This window comes from Piliocolobus tephrosceles, chromosome 5 (assembly GCF_002776525.5).
Source record: "Piliocolobus tephrosceles isolate RC106 chromosome 5, ASM277652v3, whole genome shotgun sequence".
NCBI classification, from domain to species: Eukaryota; Metazoa; Chordata; class Mammalia; order Primates; family Cercopithecidae; genus Piliocolobus; species Piliocolobus tephrosceles.
The window spans coordinates 5,930,310-5,953,361 of NC_045438.1; the positions used below are offsets into that span (position 1 = coordinate 5,930,310).

The 23,052-nt window shown below is 38.6% G+C and overlaps 1 protein-coding gene across 3 annotated transcripts in view; it reads right to left on the bottom strand.

Annotated features, from left to right (window-relative positions):
* Positions 1–23,052, bottom strand: part of DSE (dermatan sulfate epimerase) — a 68,665-nt gene that overhangs the window by 25,987 nt on the left and 19,626 nt on the right. For 2 of the 3 annotated variants that reach the window (XM_023219026.2, XM_023219027.2), the window contains exon 2: positions 13,690–14,158. In XM_023219026.2, coding sequence (XP_023074794.1) covers positions 13,690–14,105 — 416 coding nt within the window. In that variant the 5' untranslated portion in view covers positions 14,106–14,158. The remainder of the gene's footprint in view (positions 1–13,689; positions 14,159–23,052) is intronic. The other variant, XM_023219028.2, reaches the window with a different exon arrangement.

Here is a 23,052-nt window from a genome sequence, read left to right on the forward strand (position 1 = left end):
CTAAACATTGGGTACACATGGACATATAGGAACAAAAGACAGTGGGGACTACTACATGGGAGAGGGAGGGAGGGGAACAAGGGTTGAGAAACTTCCAATTGAGTACTATGCTTACTACCTGGGTGTCAGGATCAACTGAACCCCACATTGCAGCATCATGCAACATACATATTATGTAACTGCACATGTAGCCACTAAATCTAAAAGATGAAATAAAAATAAATAATAAAATTAGAAAGAAAAATAAAATTAAAAACTAGAAACAAATAAACTAAAAAAGTTATGTCTGTACTGGGTTGTTTCTTACTGTAGGTCACAGTGAAAAAGTTTCAAAGCCACTGTCTTAGAGGGTAAATGTGATCCAAACTAAGCCACCCATCAGAGGCATACTGCTGGCACGGAGGGCTGCTTCAGTGGGAGGAACTGTGTTGAAATCCAGGCTGCCCAGGCAGTTCCCAGCAGAGGGTAGGGAGCCAGGACTAAGACAAAATTCTCACCGTGAGATCATCAGGAAGGAACCCAGGAGACCAGGGAAGTTCAGAATGTTCAAAGTAGAGGGCAAATGGTGCTCTGTGAAGGGAGGGAGCAGACAAGCAGACACTAACCGGGCTCACTCAATTCAGGAAGGAAAACATAATTTGTCATGGCGTGGGAAAAAAAAGAAAAACATCCCTTGTCCTCCAAAACAATTTTGTTTGGCTTTGAAGCCATTTACATTCAGGAGAAATAATGAAATAATGCCTGTGACAACACCCTGAACCCATAATATTTATTTTTTTGTCCTGGGAATACAGTTTCAAAGAATATGTCTTTAAAAAGTAATTGGACAGTAGAGTGGACAAAAGTCAATTTAGAACTTTTCTTTGTGTGGCCGGGCGCGGTGGCTCAAGCCTGTAATCCCAGCACTTTGGGAGGCCGAGACGGGCGGATCACGAGGTCAGGAGATCGAGACCATCCTGGCTAACCCGGTGAAACCCCGTCTCTACTAAAAAATACAAAAAAACTAGCCGGGCGAGGTGGCGGCGCCTGTAGTCCCAGCTGCTGGGAGGCCGAGGCAGGAGAATGGCGGGAACCCGGGAGGCGGAGCTTGCAGTGAGCTGAGATCCGGCCACTGCACTCCAGCCTGGGCGACAGAGCGAGACTCCCTCTCAAAAAAAAAAGAACTTTTCTTTGTGAATTGTAAAAATTGTTCTGGGGTATAGTTATCTCCTATGTTGCCAACAAAGAGAATAAATAAATTTAAAATACGAGCCAAACTTGTGAGCTGTCTTCAATATGCCCCAGACATTAAACACAAACACATTCCCTAGTTTTAGATCTAGAGTTACTGCCATACTGAAAATAAAAGTTGACCCCAAATGCTGAATGTAATCATATTGTCCCAACTTCTCTGACCAAGTGACAGGTTATAGTAGAAAAGCAGAGGGCAAAAGACTCAAACTGGATTCAGTAATACTTTAAAATATTTCTCACATCAACAGGCTCTTGGAAGAAGGTAAAACAGTAAACTTATGTGGTTTCTAGAAATTATGATTTAGAATGGGAAGATGCTTAAGTTAATATAAAATATTAGCAATACATCATATTTTATTTATTATCTCATTTCCCATTTTTTTCTTGTAATAGTAAATTCACTGTAAATGAATCACAGATATGAACTAAAAATTGCTCACTAAGTTGTTACAAGCCCTAGTAGCGATCTACACTTCATCAGGAACCTTTTTTCTTTTTCAGCTTCAGAAGCAGCAGCACGACTCACTCAAGCTGATGCCCTCCTCCCAGAGTGCAGCCCGCACAATGTTTCTTTGGCTTCAGCTCCAGAAAGTGATTTGAGGACACCCACGTGGCTTTAGTGCTGTATCAGCACCTCGACTTCTCATTGTTCCAGCTATTCTTCATTTATTTATTGTAGTAGGACAACTTGAACTAAATATGATCTTCTTTGGATTTTCTTTCTACATTTTTCTATCATCAACAGAAAGGATACATATTGTACCTGAAAGCATATTTCATACTGGATACATTTTTTTCCTTATGACTGAGACACACGCACACACACACAACACACACACACACACACACATTCTTAAGTTACAATGTACCACTGGCAAACAGGAAGCAGCTAAAAATAAAGCTTGAGAGATATAAATTGGACATCTCCTCTTGGGCCCAAAGGCTCTTCAATTCTGTATCTCCAAATCCAAACCTTTATTAGCATTCCTCAATAGCTCCAAGTGTTAGAAGCCCACTGAGAGATCCCACCATCCCATAAAGACAATTCTTTGTCTCCTTTGGCCCTCAAATACAATTGTCAAGTCTTATGAATGCTAATTATTTATCACTGGAACCTATCAATTATTTCCAATTCTAGGCTTTCATTTAGATAAACACAAAAGGCCTACTTGACTTCCTGGTTTCACATCGGCAATCCACAATCCACCCCCACAACGAGATTCTTCTTCCTGTTTTTTTTTTTTTTTGAGATGGAGTCTTGCTCTGTCACCCAGGCTGGAGTGCAGTAGAGCGATCTCGGCTCACTGCAAGCTCTGCTTTCTGGGTTCCCGCCATTCTCCTGCCTCAGCCTCCCCAGTAGCTGGGACTACAGGTGCATGCCACTACGCTTGGCTAATTTTTTTGTATTTTTAGTAGAGACGGGGTTTCACCGTATTAGCCAGGATGGTCTCGATCTCCTGACCTCGTGATCAGCCTGCCTCTGCCTCCCAAAGTGCTGGGATTACAGGCGTGAGTCACCACGCCCGGCCTGCAGATTTTTAAAAACACCTTAAAAGACTTTTAAAAAATGAGCAAGATTAAATGATGATGCCGAGAGATGCACACTTGGATGAACTATAAGGGAACACAAGGACACAACGACTGTAGGTATCGGGGCATCAGGGTAGTCTTTGTGGGAAGGGAGGGAACTGGGACTGGGATGGGACCCATGAAGGGGCTTCGGGGAGTGACTGTCAAAATTTTATTTCTTGACCTGTGTTGTACTTACCAGGGTGTTTGCTTTAAAATACTTTATTAAGCTACACATTTATTCATATAATATTCTACTTTTATTTTTCAATGAAAAGATTAACATACATACATAAATCTGATCACATCACTGCCCTGTTACACCTTTCAGTGGTTTCACAGTACTTGTTTAAAAAAAGGTCCAATTTCCTTTAAATCGTAGACAAGGCCTGGCAGCATCTGGCTGTCTACCCGAAGCCTCAACACTTGCTAGTTTCCTCTCTACACTGAATTTTCAGTTCCTCAAAAGCACTCTGCTTTCTTTTATCTCCAGGCCTTTGCGCAGCTACTTGTGCTTGAACAGTCAAGTACAGTTCCTTTTTCCCCTTGACGTGGCTGGTTCCTATCCGTCCTTCAGGCCTTAGCAGGAAAGCCTTCCCTGATGCTCCAATCTTGGGCAAAGTACTACTATATTTTCCCACTATACACTGTACTTTCCTAGTCGTAGCATTTATCCCACTACTAGTATTAATATGCTAACAGTACTAGTATTTATGTCTTCCACAGACCAACAACTCTAGGCAAAACAGATACATAACATGTCTTGAAATCCTTGTATCTCCAATGCCTAATAAACTACCAAGAACAGAGTAAGTACACAATAAACTTATATAAAGTGAATATGTGCATACGTTTATCGATAAGTGAAAATTGCCTTTGGCATCAATTTATAAGAACACAAAATATAAGCGAAGTGATAAAGATAACAATAATAGTTAACACATTATGCTATGTACTGTTTCATTAACCAATCCTCTATAGTATGAAGTATGTATCATATATATCCCCAAGTTACAGATGAGGAAACTGAACTACAGAGAAGCCAAGTAACATTCTCAAGGTCACACAGCTCTTAAATGTGACTGGCACACTGGCAGACTGGCTCCAGAGTCCTTGCTCTACAAACTATCGCCTCCCCTTGCTTAACAGCATCACCATTCATTTCAAAGACTGAAGCAGGTGGCTTTAAAGTGAATAAAAACAAAACTCTGTTGTAGTTACCTGAGAAGGAGCACACATGGACATTACATGCATGTAAGAAGATGAACATCAAAATTCAAGGGATCAGGGAGGAGAGAAGGCCAGGTGCAGGAGGAATACTTCAAAGACCAGGTAATCTGAGATTCTCTGCTGAGCTATGCACCAAGATGTCAAATCCTGACATTCTTCCTACTGGCCTCCAAGTAGGTCAAAGGTAAAGTGTCTCTGTGATTACAGGCCGACAGACAAACGGCTGATGACAGGCGGGTCTTCAGAGTGAAAGTGAGACGAGATAAATATGAGCAGCCACAGTACACAGGGCACCAAATCAATTTCAAAGTTGTATACAGATCCAGGATTTCTGCTCTCAGTAAGCTTAGACTCTCAATAAAAATAAGACAGATCATTCATTCATTCATCCATCCATTCATTCAATATAATTAATTAGCGTCTTTGTGGCAGGTATACCATATATGGCTCCTAGAACCACCAAAAATGCTGGGGCTACCCTCAACAAGCTCACGTGCCAGTAAGGAAGACAAATAAACCAAGAATTGCAGTGCAGGCAAAACAACCTATAACAGTTTTGCGTGGGTTCCTTGGCACATATGAATCATACTGGAGGGCAGGTATAGAACATGGAGTCTGGAAGGTTTCTAGAAAGAAGGTTCTTTGGAGCTGAATCTGGAAGATGTACACTCCTGGTCAGAAAACCAGACAACCCAGTTATGACTGCAAACCAATGAATTAAATAAAAAGTAACTATAGGAATTGAGATGGATGAGGGGCTGGAGAACATGTAATGGTGGAAGAAGTTAAGGTGGATCATACTGCCTGGATCGGGTTGGAGAGAAAGGTGGAAGACAAGGTATAAATGAGTCTGGCATACTTGTAGGCAGAAAGGCCAGATCAGGGCTGGTCTGTAAACTCATTACTGCCCAAACTCAAGGCAGAGTTGAAACTACCAGTGCCACATGGTCCACTGGACCACTGGGAAGACCACACATAAATACCTATCAGTTAAAAGCTTTAAAACAATAAAAATCACAAAATTCTAGAAAAAAAACTAAATCTCTAAGCTCTGGATGGGTGACAATAGACTGATCTTTTTTGTTTATCAAAGGTACTTTTTCCTGAAGAGCTCACTTACATTCAAAAATGACAGAATCACCAACAGCAAAATGCATTCATAGAGTAGCAAGAGTGAAGAACAGAGCAAGGGGAGGGAAGAGAAAAATGACTATGGGTAAATAACCAGCATAGTAGCTGCAGTGCAGAAGCCACAGAACAAGCAGAAGTGGAAGATGGTGAATTTGTAAGAATGAGCAGACATGGCCAGGAGGTCCTAAAAGTTACAGTAATAACTATACACCAAGATATCTGCTAAGGGTATCTATAAGCCCTTGCAATGTAATAGGGACAGAGAACTTTGAAAGTCATCTGTCCACACAGTTGGTAATATCAACAAAGTGAGACAAATAAGGTAGATAGAAGAAAGAGAGTGACACAAAAAGACATGTAAAAAAGTGAACCATCTTTTCCCTCCCACAAACCACTCTCTCCTCCCCATATTCTCCACCTCATTTGGGTATCAAGACGCAACCAGTCACCCAGGGCCATCATTATGCCTCCCTCTCCCTTACAATTTAAGTTTTAGTGCATCTAAGAATCATTTGGGGGACTTGCTAAAAATACAGGTTCTGTGGCCTACTCCAAGAAGACACGATTCAGTGAGTCTGGGCGAAACTCAAGAATCTGTCTTTTTAAGGATACCCAATATGCTGAAAGACTCACACTTTGAGAAAGAGTGTCCTATATCTAATCAATCTCTGTGTAGATTTTCAGTCTTACATGTCTCTTAAATTTATGCTTTCTTCTCCCCACTCTCACTGTTTTAACTGTGGTCTTCATTTCCCTCCTACACTAATATTATAAGCTTCTAACCAGTTTCTTTTTTCCTGAGTCATCCCTTCCCAAGTCATCCTAAACACAAAGCTTTCTAAACCACAGGCTTATGTGGGATAAGCAATGATCTGGCCCCGACTGTGGTATCTCCTCCAGAACTAGCATGTTAACACTGGAAAGGAAAAGGAAAGATGGATGAGAGAGACTGTGGTAAGCGTGGCTGAAATGTGTTCCCTTAATGGACAAGGCAGAAGGAGATGAAGAAGTAAAAAAGCCATTCTTAAGATACCTAAGGTAAAAGGAACTACCCGGCTTTATAAAGGGCTGCATGAGCGTATATGTGTCATTATTACTCTCAAGCTATTATATATCTATAGAGCATTAGCAAGAAGTTAATGTCAGCAAGACCCTACATCTTAAGGGGTGTTAGGCATGAATATTTTATCCAAAAGATAAAGCCAACTTTTAAAAAGTGATTATGAAGTATCAATGAAGAATACAGACATACATGCGGCACTTGCCAACTAACATTTTCCCTTCTGATACCAGGCAAGACATGCACAAAATTCAAACATCATGCTTGCCAGATTTTTATATTAGAAAAATTTAAGACCAGATTGTAAAGACTACATGGAACTTAATATATTCATGTTGCCTTTGTTCATATGAGATGAGGGACACTGATTTACACCCCAATTAAAGAGGGATGAGAACTCCTCTGGCCTTGAGCATAGTTCCCTCTGACAAGTCTGAAAGCCTGCCCATGTTCCATTTAAAAAGGTATCAAATGACACTGAAAGGGTGGGAGGTAGGCGAGCAAGTGAGTCACTCATCACAGAGATGACTTGAGGGTCATACCAATACTGAATCTGAGAGTCAATAAACAAATGCTATAAAGAAAATTAACTTCGGATTTCCTTTCAATCATGTATGATTTATAACTGTCATAGCATTTTTAAAGTTATTGTTAGAGAGAAGCATTATTAGAATAACTTCATCTTCACCTGCATTTGAAATAGATGGGGAAGAGTCGAAATTAGTTAAGCGCTGACCGTTTAGGTGAGCAGAACATCCTATTTAGGGTGTGACTGTGCACCACACAACCGTCCAGTGGCACTCTAACCGGGCTGCTCAGCTAGTCTGCACACCTGCCTATGCCTCTCCCTTGGCTCCTCTTCATCTGCTTCCTCCCACCACAGAGCACCTGACCTTGATTCCTGCCCAAGAATCCATTTGTAACAATGATGGCAACAACCTGTTTAATAAACGGCATTCAAGAAGTGAATTCCCAATGGCTGTGTGTTTCTGTAAATTTTAAAGAATCTGATTGTTGTAAAAAGCCTCATAAGTTATTTTACCCTTTTATAATATTTTTAAGTCTCTGCAGCAGGATAAAAGGGAATAGCTTCCCTTACGTCACAGAATGAAAAGAACAGAGAAAAAGAGAGGCAGAAAGAGTGAGGGGGAAGGGTAAGAGAAAGGAAAAAACATGAATGAGAAAAAGCCAGGGGAATTAGGGGCTGGGTTTTCTGACAGCCCAGCATTTGTCTCCACGAGTCCACTTTAATGGGTTCCAGGTGCGTTCTGGGCTAAGCTGGCCAGCCTTCCTCACTGTAAGGTCATGAGAAGAAAACCTGATCTTTTTACTCACAGGGCTGTGGCTCCACATGTTGAGGCCCAGCTACATCCTCCCGGCTTTTGATTCTCAGTCTTAAATTGCAATTTTGAGAAGTGAAAAACCTGAGAAACAGCTGCAGAGAACTGCATTTGAAGCCCAGCGGGCAACGCTGAGCAAGGCAGGCACACTCCTCATTTTCATACGCACAGCAATGAAACTGGTTAATTTCAATATGCTGGAGATTTTTCCTTTTTCCTCTCTTTATATTTTATCATTATATTTTATTTTTGCAAATGCACCCTCAGATGACACCATCCAGAAGTTTGCAATCACAGGCAAGAATTTCATACTCAGTAAAAACACAATTACTTCTCTGTCCAAAAGTTCAGCTTTCTTTGTTTCCCTCACCAGTTCTCCTGATTTCCTGTAGCTAACTGGCTCCAATGCAAGAGTGAAGTAATTTCTTTCCTCTGTGATTTATTTTCTGTCTGATGATAAGTAAGGAAAAATACTATAAAGAAAGAGAGAACTAATGAGTCACAACAAATACTTTTCAAAAACACAACTCCAGAGTGACAACATAGGTAAAATGGAGTACTGTGTGCCAAGAAACGTAGCAAGAATAAAGTTATATATTCGTACCTATTTCTGTGTAATAATAACAAACTTTTTAGTAAAACTATGTGCCAGGCACATAATGCTACGAGCTTTATATGCATTACTTCATTCAATCCTTGGGATGACCTTGTGTGGGAGGAATAATCCATATTTTACAGACGAAGAACCAAGTTTACAGAGTGTAAGGAACCTGTCAAAGGACATGTGGCTAACACAATGGCAGAGCCAAGATGCAAGGACAGATCCAAAGACCACTGGGGCAGACCTGTTCCTCGGGGTTTACAAATTAAGACAAGGAGCTGCAAAAAGCCTGCTGCTTGGAAATGGATGCTGGATAATTCTATGTTATTAACGAGGGCTTGAACAGTAAGTGCTTCAGTTACAATCCTATCCTAAATCTCTTTTAAATGCATTCATCTTCCCATATTATTAAGTGAAATATGGTAAACTTAACTGCACCTTTCTTAAGTGATTCAGGATCTGTAGTGTTTTCCAGTAATTATTTGAGTACATTTTGTTTGTTTTGTTTTTAGCTCTGGAAAATCACTACGAATTTGCTGAGGAGTATAATGTTAAGCTCATAGCAACCCATCTACCAAGAGCTTGGCTAAGACAATGTATAGGGATGCTGCCTGGTGGACATGCAGCCATTTCATTTTTCTACACATGCAAAATCTACCAAAGGATTAAGCTAGATTAGGAAAAAAGTGGTGTGGGCTAACCCATATATCCATCCTTTTCACCACCCCTACTCCCTCCCTGATCAAGGTTTTAGTAAACTTTGTTTTGGAGATCCTCTATCGAGGGATACACACATGAGCAAAACAGGCATGGTCCCACTCTCAGGTCAGTCTGGTGTAAAAAAATAACACTGTGCAATTCATCATACGTGCACTGCAAGGATGAGAAGGCTGCGAGGGTTCTTCATACAAGCCCTATGGGAAACTTCCTTCTGATCCTTGGGCCAAGAGTAGTCAGTTCTACAGAGTAACTGATCCCATGGTCACTGTAAACTTCAAAACTGACTAAGCCTACTTTCTTTGCTGCTAAAACCAACCAGCCAACAAACAAACAAAACCTCTCAGTGTCCACTTGTGGCCCACTCATGGTGCATTTCAGATGCCTTTTAGCAATTGTTGCATTCCTTGTCTAGTCAATGTCTCCAGTCTTTCCCCCCTCTTTTCTTTCTCAGCTACTTCTAATTTGAAGCATAGTATTTTATGCTTCCTTAATCTTCTAGGGGAAAAGTTATAGTAGAAATAAGTTATGAAAACTTTAGAAAAGTAGAATAATATGTGCTGACCCCCCAAAATCCTGAAAACTGATTTTTTAAAAATCCATTTTAAATCTCTACTAAGCACTGTTTTTATTATTTTCCTACCTTATCATTTAGGCTCTTGAGAAAAGAAAAACTGATAGATGATTTTCAGTTATTTAGAATTCTGCTGGGTTTTTTTTTTTTTTTCAACTATCTAAGGATTGAATGCAGAAAGCAACCATTAATAATGAGGATAGCCCTCTATGGCAATTGACATATACAGAACTTGTGCGTTTTATACCTAGGTGATACTATTTCAAAAATAGTGAACTCACTTTAAGTATGAGAAAATATTTCCATTGTTTCCAGCCCTAGATTTATGATCTTAGTTCATTAAAGCTTTCTAAAAGTAGTGCATGTTAAGTTCTAATACAGCTTTTATATAACACAGAGCCAACTGCAACTTAAATTCTAGCTTTCATTTGGAAGGCAAGATTTATAGAGGGAAAAAGACTCTATTAAAAGGGTCAAAACAAAGACATTATTGGTGATATCTTTGGCATTGTAATTTTTTAATTAATAATATTTTGCCATTATATATTGGATTAAAATAATATATTTTTATATTTTATTTTTAAAACTAAGTTCAGCACAAGCTTAAATTACTCTGTTACTTTTGCTGTAATGAAGAATGTGTGTTCCCTAGCAAAAGGGAGAGAAACGGGGCAGGGCTTCTGAGAGAGGATGCAGGCACCTCTGAAAAAGCAGATACAGCACATAGATTAGTCTCATCATTCTGCGGTGCCCAATTGTCTGGACACTCAGAGACACACACAATAAAAATGCATGCTGCTACTTTTCAACCACCAGTATCATTACAAATCTATGAGATTCCTGTTCTACTTTGTAGGATATTAGACGGACAGAGTACAATGGAATATTTTCCATTTAACCTTTCTTCTTCAGGATGCTTAAGTGAATCTATAGATGTGAACTTTAACCTCTTTATTTACTAGATATTCAAATAAAATGAACCCCATTCATAAATCTGTATGCATGTATATCTCACTGGTACTTCTTTTTAATACCAGACAAATGACATATCATTGTTACTTTCCTCTAAACCTTCCTCACTGGTGTTAACATTAGATTCTTGTATACATTTTAAAAAGGGCCCAGGGGAGCATCAATGAAAGTTTTAATGGAACAAAGCCAAGGGGAAAATTTTATGAGTTAAACAGATGTTCTAGTTTTGAGAGCAATTAAGATTAGTAAAATCCCAAATGGATACTATTTCCTTGGAGCCTACATATACCAAATTACAAACCAAACAGGGTCTAAGTACTAGGTAGATAAAATAACAGCATCAATAATTACCATTATCGTCATTATTCTCAGTTACTGAGGGCTTACTATGTGACAAGAACTGTGCTAAGTACTTTACATTGATTATTGCGCTTAATCCTCCTAGCAACCCTATAAGGTAGATAGGGTTGTTACTGCCACATTATACATCAGGACACTAATGCTCACGCAAATTAAGAAAATTAATCTGAAAAGTTAATTAATTAAGAGAATTAACACAGTTGAAGAGTGAGGGAGCTGGGATTCAAAGGCAGTGTGACTCCAGAGTTGGTGCTTTTCTACCACATTAGAGTGCGGCATGAGACAAATGTTTAATTCATGAATGAAAACTAAGGAAACTCCTTAGTGTGTGGAAATGATCCACACACTCAATTCTAAGCAGAGAAAATACTCCTAGCTTAGGCTTTAAGAACCCAATGTTTGCAACCTTTGCCCTAGGTAAACATTATAAAATTACTGGGCTATTTCTTCATCTTTGAATCCCCAGCACCCTAGCACAGTGCTTGATACACAGTAGATGCTCAATAAATGTTTGTTGATCAAATGAATCAGTGAATGAACATAATTTAGTAACTGGCTTTCAAAAGAGTAGAAATGCTCTTCAAAGAAAATGGCAAATGCATTCAGCCTGATGAAGCTATTGTAGAAAGTTTTTTTTTTTTTTAACTTTTATAATATTAATTATTGATCTCTTCTGTAAATAACAGCTAGTTTTTTGGGTTTTTTTCTGAAATCAAATATAGGTGAACTACATCCTAAGATAATGACAATACTCATTGTATACTTCTTGGTACGTAGTGAGGACATGATTTAATGGTGCAATTAAAACAGAGGTAGTTGAACTATAAAATCACTGAACATTGTTTTAAATTATTACAACACATAATTGTGTTGTAATTGTGCTCAACCACAAATCTAAATGAAAGTTTAAAAGTCTAAGGGTGGGGTGTGGTAGTTTTTAAGAAGTTAAAATTTCTGTGAAGTCATTAAACAATACAACTTAATAATAGTACCTGCCAAAACAAAATGTTCAAGTAGTTCAACTTTCTAATTCAAGATCACTTTTGGAACTAGAAACCAGATGTAAGCGTAAATTCTCAAGATTTTACCTTGAAGGTCAAGAGAAAGAAGTCAACTGTTCAGCTCTATTAAGTCAAAAATAGGCTTTTACTTTACTAGATAATGGCCTAGAGTTATACCTATTTCTATCAATATTGCCATGAATAAAGTGCTAGACTGCTAGTAAATTTCTATATACCTCCAGGGATCAATAAATCTGGACTCGTGGAAACTATGTAAAAATTATAATATTTATTTTAAGTTATTTATTTCTCTTACCATAGAAGGAGTCTCATCCTGATGGCAGCATTCATTCGTTGGTATTTATATACCCGAATATTTTACATTATAATGAGAAAATTATACTAGTCTTGTACAATTCTCATAATATTACTGTATTGTGCTAAACAATCTCCATCAAAAATGGTATTTCACCATCCATTACTTTCTTGTGAGATTAAATACATGGTTCTCTATAGGCACTATCTCTGGAATATTTACATCGATTTCTTAATTTGCCAAAATCCACTTATCTAAAACAAAAAAGACTTTAAAGAGAAAGTACCCTTCTAGATGACAAAGGTTTCTTTCTAAATAATGTCAATATGGTTGCCATTTTAAACTAAGTAATTGAACAAATCAATTAGTGGGTTACTGTAGCACTTGATAATGTAATCAGGTAATTCAAATATCAGAAAAGTTTTCATACATCTTTTCTTTCTTGGTGTCAAGAATAGAATAAGATCAGTTAATGTCAGTCAAAGTCAGAAACAACTACATACATGGCTCAGCTTTTAAATAAATCAAATAAAAAATTCCTTTCAACCTACAATATTGTAAACTTCAAAATGACTACATATACTTAGCAACAGGCCTAAAATATCAGCTCCGATATGGATCTAATGCCAACTCTTGCATAATACTTTTCATTACAAAATTCCAGAAATTTATCGGAAAGCTTGCAAACCACCATCCTTCACCCCTGTGATATGTTAAGATGTAATTCATCATAGCATTAGGTGCATTCACAGATTTTTCTAAGCATTTAAAATGAACTCTCTCTAGTCTTATGACAAGAGGCAGCTTACATAATTTTTAAAAAAAATTTCATACAATCTATAAATTCTTTTATTGCAACTGAACCATAAATATATAATTAAAAACTGCATGAGTAAAAACATCTGTAGAATCCCTTGTTTAATCAACTTATCACATATCTGTTTGGAAGCATATGAAGCATTAATTATAAATTAATAAAATAAAATTAAGCTAATCAAAAAGACAGGAATTTGTTCTCAAATCTTAAACTTCTGAAACTAAATTATTATGTGATTAGAATTCCTCACACGATTACACAATAATGTTGGTTTTCCTACAGGTCTCAGAAATCTGCTGGTTATTGGAGGGGATGTGTTTATAAATTGCCAGTCAGTCCCATCCCATTCACCTTTAGTTCCTTACAATCATAAAATGCAACTAAGTCTTAATTACTAGAAATGTCTTGCTGAAAAAAGTTTTAACCACTTGGGGTCAATGAAACCTAACACCAGATGATAGTAATATATGCATGTTGAATATGGAGGAAAGAATTCTCAACAATCAAAATGATACTCTTTAATCAATTCCGCAAATTAGTTTTTCTTTAGATTACGCTGCATCTAAATATTTTCCCTCTAACTTTAAACATGGACGTTACTACATCTTTTGAAACTAAGGGCCATTCATAAGGCTGGCAACACAAATAACACCTCCCCCACACACATACACAAAGAGGTATATGAAGATCTGGCCTCTGAGATTTCATATGGATTTGTTTCTTTCTAATGCAGAGTTACTACAGTAAGAAGAAAAGACAAAAATCTACCAACTAGGCTGCGCTGCCATCCTCTCCATGTAGTCTTTGGCCATGTCTCGGGCTTCAATGTTCTCAGGATACAGCACACAAAACATTGCCAAGGCACCTAAGTTGTTTCCATAAATTTCATTCCAGCGGGCACTGTAGTCCTTGGGATCCCAGGGAGGGAGGTATTCCAAGGGGCTGGACAGCATCGTGTGCACAGCCTCCGTGAGGCGGGCTGCAATGTGCTCGTGCGAGCTGGCAGCCCTGCGCTGCAGCTCTGCCACTTCTGTCCTGGAGAAGTACAGCATGGGATGGCTGTCATAGTTGGCATTGGTGAAGGGAATCATGACTTCTGGGTTCTCGTCGGTGATGTAGGCTGACACAAAGCAAAGCAAATATATGAAAAACACACTGGGAGCCCCCCGTGTGTGAGTCCTCATCGTGGCATTAGATCTCCAAATCTCCAAGGCAGCCAAACCATCTTCGAAAGATCCTACACGAGATAACAAGGAAAAAAGCATCTGTCAGCCAAGGGAACATGGCACAGGTGTGGAAACATATGAGAGGTAGAAACCATATTTGAAAATAAAGCTTATGAATTTAGATTTTTAAAAATACAACAAAAAATGTAATTAGGAAGAAAATAACTAAAACAAGTTCTGATTTTATAGAGTTAAACATACTACATCAGAATTGTGTTCATCATGGAAAACAGAATTTTGGACTTAGGGAAAATGTATAGTATTTGTTCAAGTAAGGAAAAAATTATTCTTGGTATTCTTCTCACATAGTATCATGAAAAAAAAATTAGACTGTATTTTTTTTTAGACATTAATACATAAACCACAATAACCAAAAGCTGGTAATGAACAATCATCTGGGAATCTGAGTAGACGTTACAAAAAACCAGAAAATCCTGTATTTCTTACTACAGCCTCTTTCACTGTAATTTATCTCCTTTTCCTAACATTTCTGAACCAGGGATTAGGATCAATACATCTGTAAAACTGTAAGCAGACAAAATATTATGAATAAGGTTAAATATCCTCTTTATGTGAGCAGAAGGTAGAAAGAGACAAGACAAAGGCCATGTAACCATCTACCAAGCCCCTGTATTTCCTCAGCTGACATCAGCAAGCACGTATTAAAGACCAAACACAGCGCCACTGGGACCAGAAACTGACATGCCTTCATTCAGAGAATAAAATCCCAGAATTAAAAGGCTGAAATAACATGGGTGTATTTTCCCCTTATTATCTGAAACTACTGTCTACTTTTTCATTTGGCATATGGGATTTTGGTGTCATTCAATAAGTGAGAAATGTAAACAAAGTTCACATATTTTCTTAACTACTTGATTTTTCTTCAAAGCCCCTTTTTTCAGTGGCAGATTTGTGCACTGGTTAAAAGAACGTCTTTCAAATGTGGAAACACTAAAAAAAAAAAAAAAAAATTCCCCAAAACCTCAGCCTAGTCAATGTCCCACATCTGGGATAAAGCAGGCAGAAAATCCCCCAGAGGAAAGTCAGGGAATTCTTAAAATTCTTAAGAGGGGAAAGGTTACAGAAAGCAGACCAGAAAAAGACAGTTTTATGTAAATAATGAACAGTGGTTTTCAATTATTAAAGGGAGAAACTGATGGTGGAAAATCAACCTCCCAAGCTGAACACAAACTGTTTTTCCAAGGAAAAACTGCCTCATCATATTCAGAAGGAGAAAAACTAATAATTTAACAGATACGGAAGATCAATCTACATTTTCAACTTGCTGTGTGTGTTTCCACGAAAAAGGCAAATGAGGCATCATTTGAGGGTGCTACCTTATTCTGGAGTTTTTTCTATTTCTACATATATGTGAAACTCAGTGGCAGTGGTTTTGTAGAACGTTTTACATTTATTTCAAGAGCAGAACTTCTGATGAATAAAAAATTAATATAGCCATACCAAATAAAACATATGAAATAGAAATAACTCTTGAACTCTGCCAGTATTATGTCTAGCACCCAAAGTCTCAAGGCGGCTGGCAGGCTGGATCCTTCAAGGTCAGAGACCCAGCCAAAAGAAATAGTCCTCTGTGGTTATGCCTGAGGAGGGGTGTGGTCTCTGGCAGCACAGAGAAATGGCTGGGTCTGAGGTAATGCTCAGAACCCCCAGGGGTTTACTCCTTGCTCCATTTAGAGAACAATATACCGGACAGGCACGGTGGCTCATGTCTGTAATCCCAGGACTTTGGGAGGCGGAGGTCAGGAGTTGAAGACCAGCCTGGCCAACATGGCGAAACCCCGTCTCTACTAAAAATACAAAAATTAGCCGGGCGTGGTGGGGTGGGGGTGCCTGTAATCCCAGCTACTCTGGAGGTTGATGCAGGAATCACTTGAACCCCGGAGGCGGAGGTTGCAGTGAGCCGAGATCCATCACTGCACTCCAGGCTGGGTGACACAGCGAAACTCTATCTCAAAAAAAAGAAAGAGAATAATATACTGCTAACGATTAGGAAAAAAAAAAAAAAAATCCTGTATATATTAAGTCCCTAAAAGTCTAAGTCGGAATGCTCTCATCAATGCAATCAGCACTGTGGGGGTTTTTTAGACACTTTCTGCTTTAATTGAACCCCCCCACACACCCAACATACATGCAATGAAAGATCCCTCAACTACTGGCTTTTGAATGTGTGGGAGCTCAGGTGGACAGGGGAGTGGCTCCGGCTATGAGCATATGGGTAAGAAGGTATTAATACATGGAAACTAGAAATTTTCCATCTCACATTCTGTACAAACTTCCTCAGACGTGGGTAAGGTTAATGCATCATGTTCTTTCTCCTCCCCTGTGCAACCACACTCTCACCCAGGCACAGAATCACTGTACATTCAGGACTGCTCCAAAGAGTCCCTCAGACTGCGGGGCCTACATGCCTAACTCAGCAAAACTCACAATATGACGCCACTTCTGCCACAGTGCTTCCAGTTACGTAGGATCTGCCTGAATATATTTAAACCAGAAAAGCTGATCCTGAAGCATAGAACCTCATTAAGATGTTGCGTTGGGAAGGATGCCATCTCAACATGCCAACTGTTATTGAAGGTGCTGTAGCTATTACTTCGAACTCGTGCAAGGGAGTCAGAGCAGCAAGGTTGTGCATTACTGTACATTTAAAATATTAATTTCGGTCAGAATACCACGTTAGCCAATGCAGAACCCACAGAGATTCTGCAGAACAATCATCTGTGAAGACTGAGGAGAAAGAACTGTGGCATTCTCAATACCACAAATGGCGTACTACCTTCCCCATGCCCCACTCAGTGTGCCCAGCCCCCAGTGCTCTCCCAGCTATTAAGGCTTTTGTTGATTCACCCAAAGAGTTGATCTCTCCTGTATCTGACACATACCTATATCACACTGGACTATTTTGGTTGTTTACATGCAATGCCTCACAGAAGGTGGGAACCTTCTTCCTCTATGTATCATGGAGCTTAGCACTGAATCTGGCATTTAAAAGGCAGCATGCTGGCTGCGCTGAACTATACCCCTGGGCTTAGGAGTTGGTAGAGCAGACCTCATCACTAAAATAAGCATGGAGAAACTTTGTTCCCCCTTATTTAAAGCCAAGGCAAAGGGAAAGGAAATTAGTGGGAGAAAACACATTAAAGGAAATTAATGGGAGAAAACACGTATGAAGCCTAGAAACTTATGTAGCCTAAAAACTATCCACTAGTTTAAAAAGAAAAGAAATTAAACCTAACTAAACTCTAACCCAAACTTGTTTTAGGCTGGTAATCTAAAAGAGGAAGTAATACTCATCCATCATTTTAAATCTGTTTAGAAAATTTCACTGAAAAATCTCTATTTCCAGTCATTGAGTTTTCTCTTTGACCTTCCACTCCAGACATTGTGTGTGCTCACTGTACAAAGAGCCAAAATTAAATGAAAGGGGTATTTCAAGATAATTTTAGGTGGACCAAAAATGGACAGGCTTTATGTTAATTTTATGTACTTATTTTAATGTACATTATGAAAAACTATACCACATCAAACCTGAGATATCAACAGATATGCAAAACTCCTGTTTAAAATATATTTAAACTTAAAAGTTAAAAAAAAGCAAATGAATATGGCAAAAATTGTTGAAGGTGGTACCCAAATAACTATAGTTTGAGAGATGTCAAAAATGCTTACTGAACCAAAGGGCATTAAAGGCTAATGAGTTTACAGAAATGATCAGCCTCAACTCTCCCACTTTCAACACTATGAAACAAATACAAACACAAACACAAACACACACACTATCTTGAAATGTGCCTTCTGTCCTGGAGAAATAAGTCTGAACTTTGAGATGTTTGTGGATGATCTCTCAAGCTATTCACCCTCTATTTCATTGTGTTTCAGAGACAGCAGAGCACTTCCAGCCCCTTTAAATCTTTAAGTTTCACTTGGCCCAGTTCAAGGGCATAGCATTTTCAACATGGCAAAATTACCAGCGACTCTCAGCAGCTGATGCTACTAATAAGTAGCTTATCTACAATTCAATTCTCAGGCTGTTTCTGAATGATTCTATTGAGCATCATGTCCCCTGAAATTCTCTTTTTCCTCTTCTAAGTCTACAACTTTCATGATCCACCTTTTCTTCCCATTCATTTGTCTTATGTCACACAACTTGGATAGTAAAACATTCCTAAATCTATGAGGTAGGAGGATCAGCTGAGGTCAGGAGTTTGAGACCAGCCTGGTCAACATAGTGAGACTCCATATCCACAAAAATAAAATAAAATAATAAAAAAATTAGCCAGATGTGGTGGCGTGTGCCTGTAGTTCCAGCTACTCGGGAGGCTGAAGCAGGAGGATTGCTTGAGCCCAGGAGTTCGAGGCTGCAGTGAGCTATAATTGTGCCACTGCACTTCAGCCTGGGTGACACAGTGAGACCTTGTCTTAAAAAAAAAAAAAAAAAATCACGCTGTTACTGCTATAATTCAGTTAGCAATCTGATCATCTCTCTGCCTATATATATTCAGCAATCCAAGTTTAGCATTACGTGTAGGCCAAGCCACATGAATTAAGAATTATAATTACCTTAAGCAGATCTTCGTAAAGCAACAATAGGCCCCAAATTATTTTGCTTTAATTCTGGTTCCAATAATCCAGTGCAGCTATTATGATTCAGCAGTCACACAGAAAAACTTTGTTTCTGTGATCCCAAATGCTTTTCACATATTTGATCTTTTACTCTTCAATAACTTAATATAGCAAAATAGTATTATTTGTTCCACAATAAATTTCAGAGAAAGAACTAGAACTTGCACCTCCTAAATCCTAAGCCAAGATTCTTTCCTTTAACCAAACTAATTTGTGAGAATGTTCAATAACATTAAAAGTTCCATTTTTTTTTTTTTGCCATCTTCACACAAAGAAAGCACAGAAGAGTATGCTGAGAAGAAAAAACTGAACACTAAACTAGTACATCGAGTTTCAAAAAAGATGTGGGTTTCAAATTATCTGGGACTGTTTATAGAATGAAACAAATGGTAGTACAAAAGTTCTTTCGATTCCACAGGTTTTAGAAAACAGAGAAAGTATAAGGATGGAAGAAAGAAATCACCCCGTAGAAAGTAAAACATGCTCCAAATCAAGAGGGATTAAAAAACCCTCTTATAATATGTGCCAAATCTGAGGAACACAACATAATGATTAACAGTATGGGGCATGGAGTTGGGCAGACAGGAGCATACATCTCAACTCTGCTGCCTCCTAGCTTTGATCAACTGACATCCACTCTCAACACCTCCTTTCTGTCATCCATAAAATGAAATATGCTTCATGGGGTGATCAGATATGTGTGATGCACGTAGCCTAGAACCTGACATGAAGAGCTCAATAATATTTATAAAAAGGAAAACGTTTCAGACCTGCAAGATTATATTAACCTATTGATAAAATATTTTATTTGAAAGAAACTAAATCTTCACACTTTACAGGCAAAATATAAGAACCACAGATGTTAACTGACTAGGGCCAGATCATACTGCTTATTAGAGACTTAGCTGAAATTGGAACACAATGCTTTTGACTCTTCAACACATCACTCATAGCTCATCACTCACAGGAAAGGAAAGTATATGACCCTTTAAATTTTTCAAGTATTTGTTAGAGGTTTTGCCCCAAAGAAAATAATAATAGATTAAATGAGCTATTATCTAAATTTTCTTCCCAAGGTCAGTAATTTAATTCTTCATATACAAAAGGCGACCACTTCTTACTATATTCTGTCAAGAGAAAGGCCTGCTGATCTAACAGTGGCTGGAAACACAGTCTCTGGCTGGAAAGCTGTTGCTTAGTAACACATTTATATTAGGGAAGGAGTACATGAAAATATAGGGACACCTGCTGCCACTGCAAGGCGGATGGGTTAACCTCTGCCCAGGATCTGTTCTTGGCTCCATCACTGCCATCAGTATCTCAGCTGATCATCCTGGAGATGAGATGCTACTTAATGTTAAGCTTCCCCACCTCTCACATACATAAAACCAGAATGTCAGCATATTCGTTTACCATCAAGCAGATTGGGAAATATTTTCTGGCTTCACAGGAAACCAACACAGGAAGTGAATTATTAGATAATTGCCTGGTGAACAAGCAAAGAATCAGAACAAAGGCGATGGGAAAGGCCCTGAGCTTGGGGCAAGTCGACCAGTTAAGATCGCTACCGTAACTTCATTTGAAGGAGGCTGCTAAAATTGCCAGCAGCTGTCACAGATGTCCTTGGGATATCATTAAAGACAAAATTTTAAAAACTGAATTGTAATCATATTTAGAAAACAAGAGTGAAATGTACATCCCCTATAACTCCTGCCACCACACCTGCCAAGCTCAGCCCAAGAGCAGCTGCTCCAGTTTGCTCAACTTAATGGATGGGCCTCATAGTTAGTTACATGATTAGGAATAACCCCCACACTAGAACCAGTGTGCCCATATCCACGGCAGGATTGAACAGGCAGACCCGACAAATGACTGTTCCTGATGTTGTACCCTCTCCTGTGGAAAACAGGCAGACGTTGCCGAGGTTGGGCACTGTGACTCGCTTGCTCATGCTTCCATTTAAGTCCAAGTTTCCTCCTCCTCCAGGCCTCCAGTGAAGTTTTAGGAAAACCCTGATTGCCTGAGAACATTAGGATATACTAGACAGGGCTGCATTGCCTTCTCTGATCCATTTTAGGACTTAACTCTCAGAGAAACTTATTTCCAAGTGCCTTGGGAAACATCTTGCTGTGGTCTCATGTACTACTTCACCGTTGCCACATATTTTAACTATGGTAATAAAATGCATACATTTTAAAAGGTCTCCTTACTTTTCTATTTCAGTTTTATTAAATGCATAATTAAAATAATTTTTTGAAGAATGTTTCCTCAATACTAAAATAAAATCTTACATGTCCTTGGTAAATTTCTGTAGTGAAATAAATCTAACCTTATTCTTAAATATGTCAAATCCTAAGAAAACCTATGGCTTTGGTACTGCACAATCATTCCCTAAAATTATACTCCCTGATGTGTAAAGCCTGTGGACTCAGACAAAAAGGAAAAAATCTTAAAACCGAGAGCTCTGTTTTTTTTTTGATATGGAGTCTCGCTCTGTCGCCTAGGCTGGAATGCAGTGGAGCAATCTCAGCTCACGGCAAGCTCCGCCTCCCGGGTTCAGGCCATTCTCCTGCCTCAGCCTCCTGAGTAGCTGGGACTACAGGCACCCACCACCATGCCCGGCTAATTTTTTGTATTTTTAGTAGAGATGGGGTTTCACTGTGTTAGCCAGGATGGTCTTGATCTCCTGACCTCGTGATCCACCCGCCTCAGCCTCCCAAAGTGCTGGGATTACAGGCGTGAGCCACCGTGCCCGGCCAAAACCAAAGGCTCTTAATCAAAATCAAGAATACTTTTGCTCCCTAAAAGGTAATGTCCAAACAAAAATTCACAATATGAAATGATAGTATATGGACCCTCCAAGAATTTGCACACACTGCTGAAGGAGTAATTAGAAACCTGAGGCCACACAGCAAAGCTACACCATGTATAATAACGGTGTTCACTGCCTTCAAATACAACATTAAAAAAAACTTTAGGTCAGGCTTTTATTAACTTCAGCTCTGTACAGTCAAGGAACATTTCTATCATTGTCCCCTGAAAGGCTTTCATGAAGATACTACATTTTTTGTTATACCAGTGGATGATAATTGTATAACTTCCTTATATTAGAATAATTCATGTAAAATATGTTTAAAATGCTCACAAACATTTTCTGATGTCAAGTCTGAAGGCTTCTCCCCCATCCACCAGAGACCACCTGAGTGAGAAATGTAGTGGCTATCAAACTAAATTCATAATTTAGTGGTAGAGGTTAGCCTGGTGCATGTTACTACTAAACTGCAAACCATTAGTATCTAGTTTTTCAGAGCGTGGCTATCATTTCATATGTAGAAAAAAAGTAAAATCTGTATTATTTTCATGGAGAAAAGGGAAACTAGGCTAGAGATACGAGAAAAGGGAAACTAGGGTAGAGATATGAGTGTACAAAAGTCACTTATGAGACTACTGGGGCATCCAATTTTGCTTACAGAAAGGGCCAAAAGAGACAATGAAATGGTTATACTTTCTAAGATAAGCTATAAATAAATTCTAGTTTATCTAGCAGTCTAACAATTAAAAATCTTCTGATTAATATTCCTTTATTACACTTTTAGTTGATTTTAATGATGGCTTTAGAATACACTATCAAAGTATTTTCAGAATTTTTTATTTTGATATTATTTTAATAAATTAATATTGAGCATAATTAAGTGTATTTTTTTATGCTGAATCACTTAAAAAATAGTAATTTTTGCCTGTTATGCTTTGCAGTGCATTGTGATCCAGTATTAGAATATCAGTTCCTTACCCAAGTTGGGGATAAGAATTTCTTATAAATACCAATCAATTCTACTATGTATTGAAAAGCTATTAAATCCAGGAATTATGGGCCAGGCACAGCGACTCATGCCTGTTATCCCAGCAGTTGGGAGGCTGAGGCAACTGGAGTGCTTGAGCCTAGGAGTTAGAGACCAGCCTGGGCAACATGGTTGAACCCTGTCTCTACAAAAAAATACAAAAATTATTTGGGCATTTTGGCGTATACCTGGGGTCCCAGCTACTTGGGAGGCTGAGATGAGAGGATAGCTCGAGGTTGGGAGGCAGAAGTTGCAGTGAGCCGAGATCACCCCACTGCACTCCAGTCTGGGTGACAGGGTTAAACCCTGTCTCAAAAAAAAAAAAAAAAAAAAAAAAAATTAAATCCCAGAACTATGTTAGGCATTGAACATACAAAGTGGGCAAGAAAATCTATGCCTTCCCTAAATAACTATAGAATAAA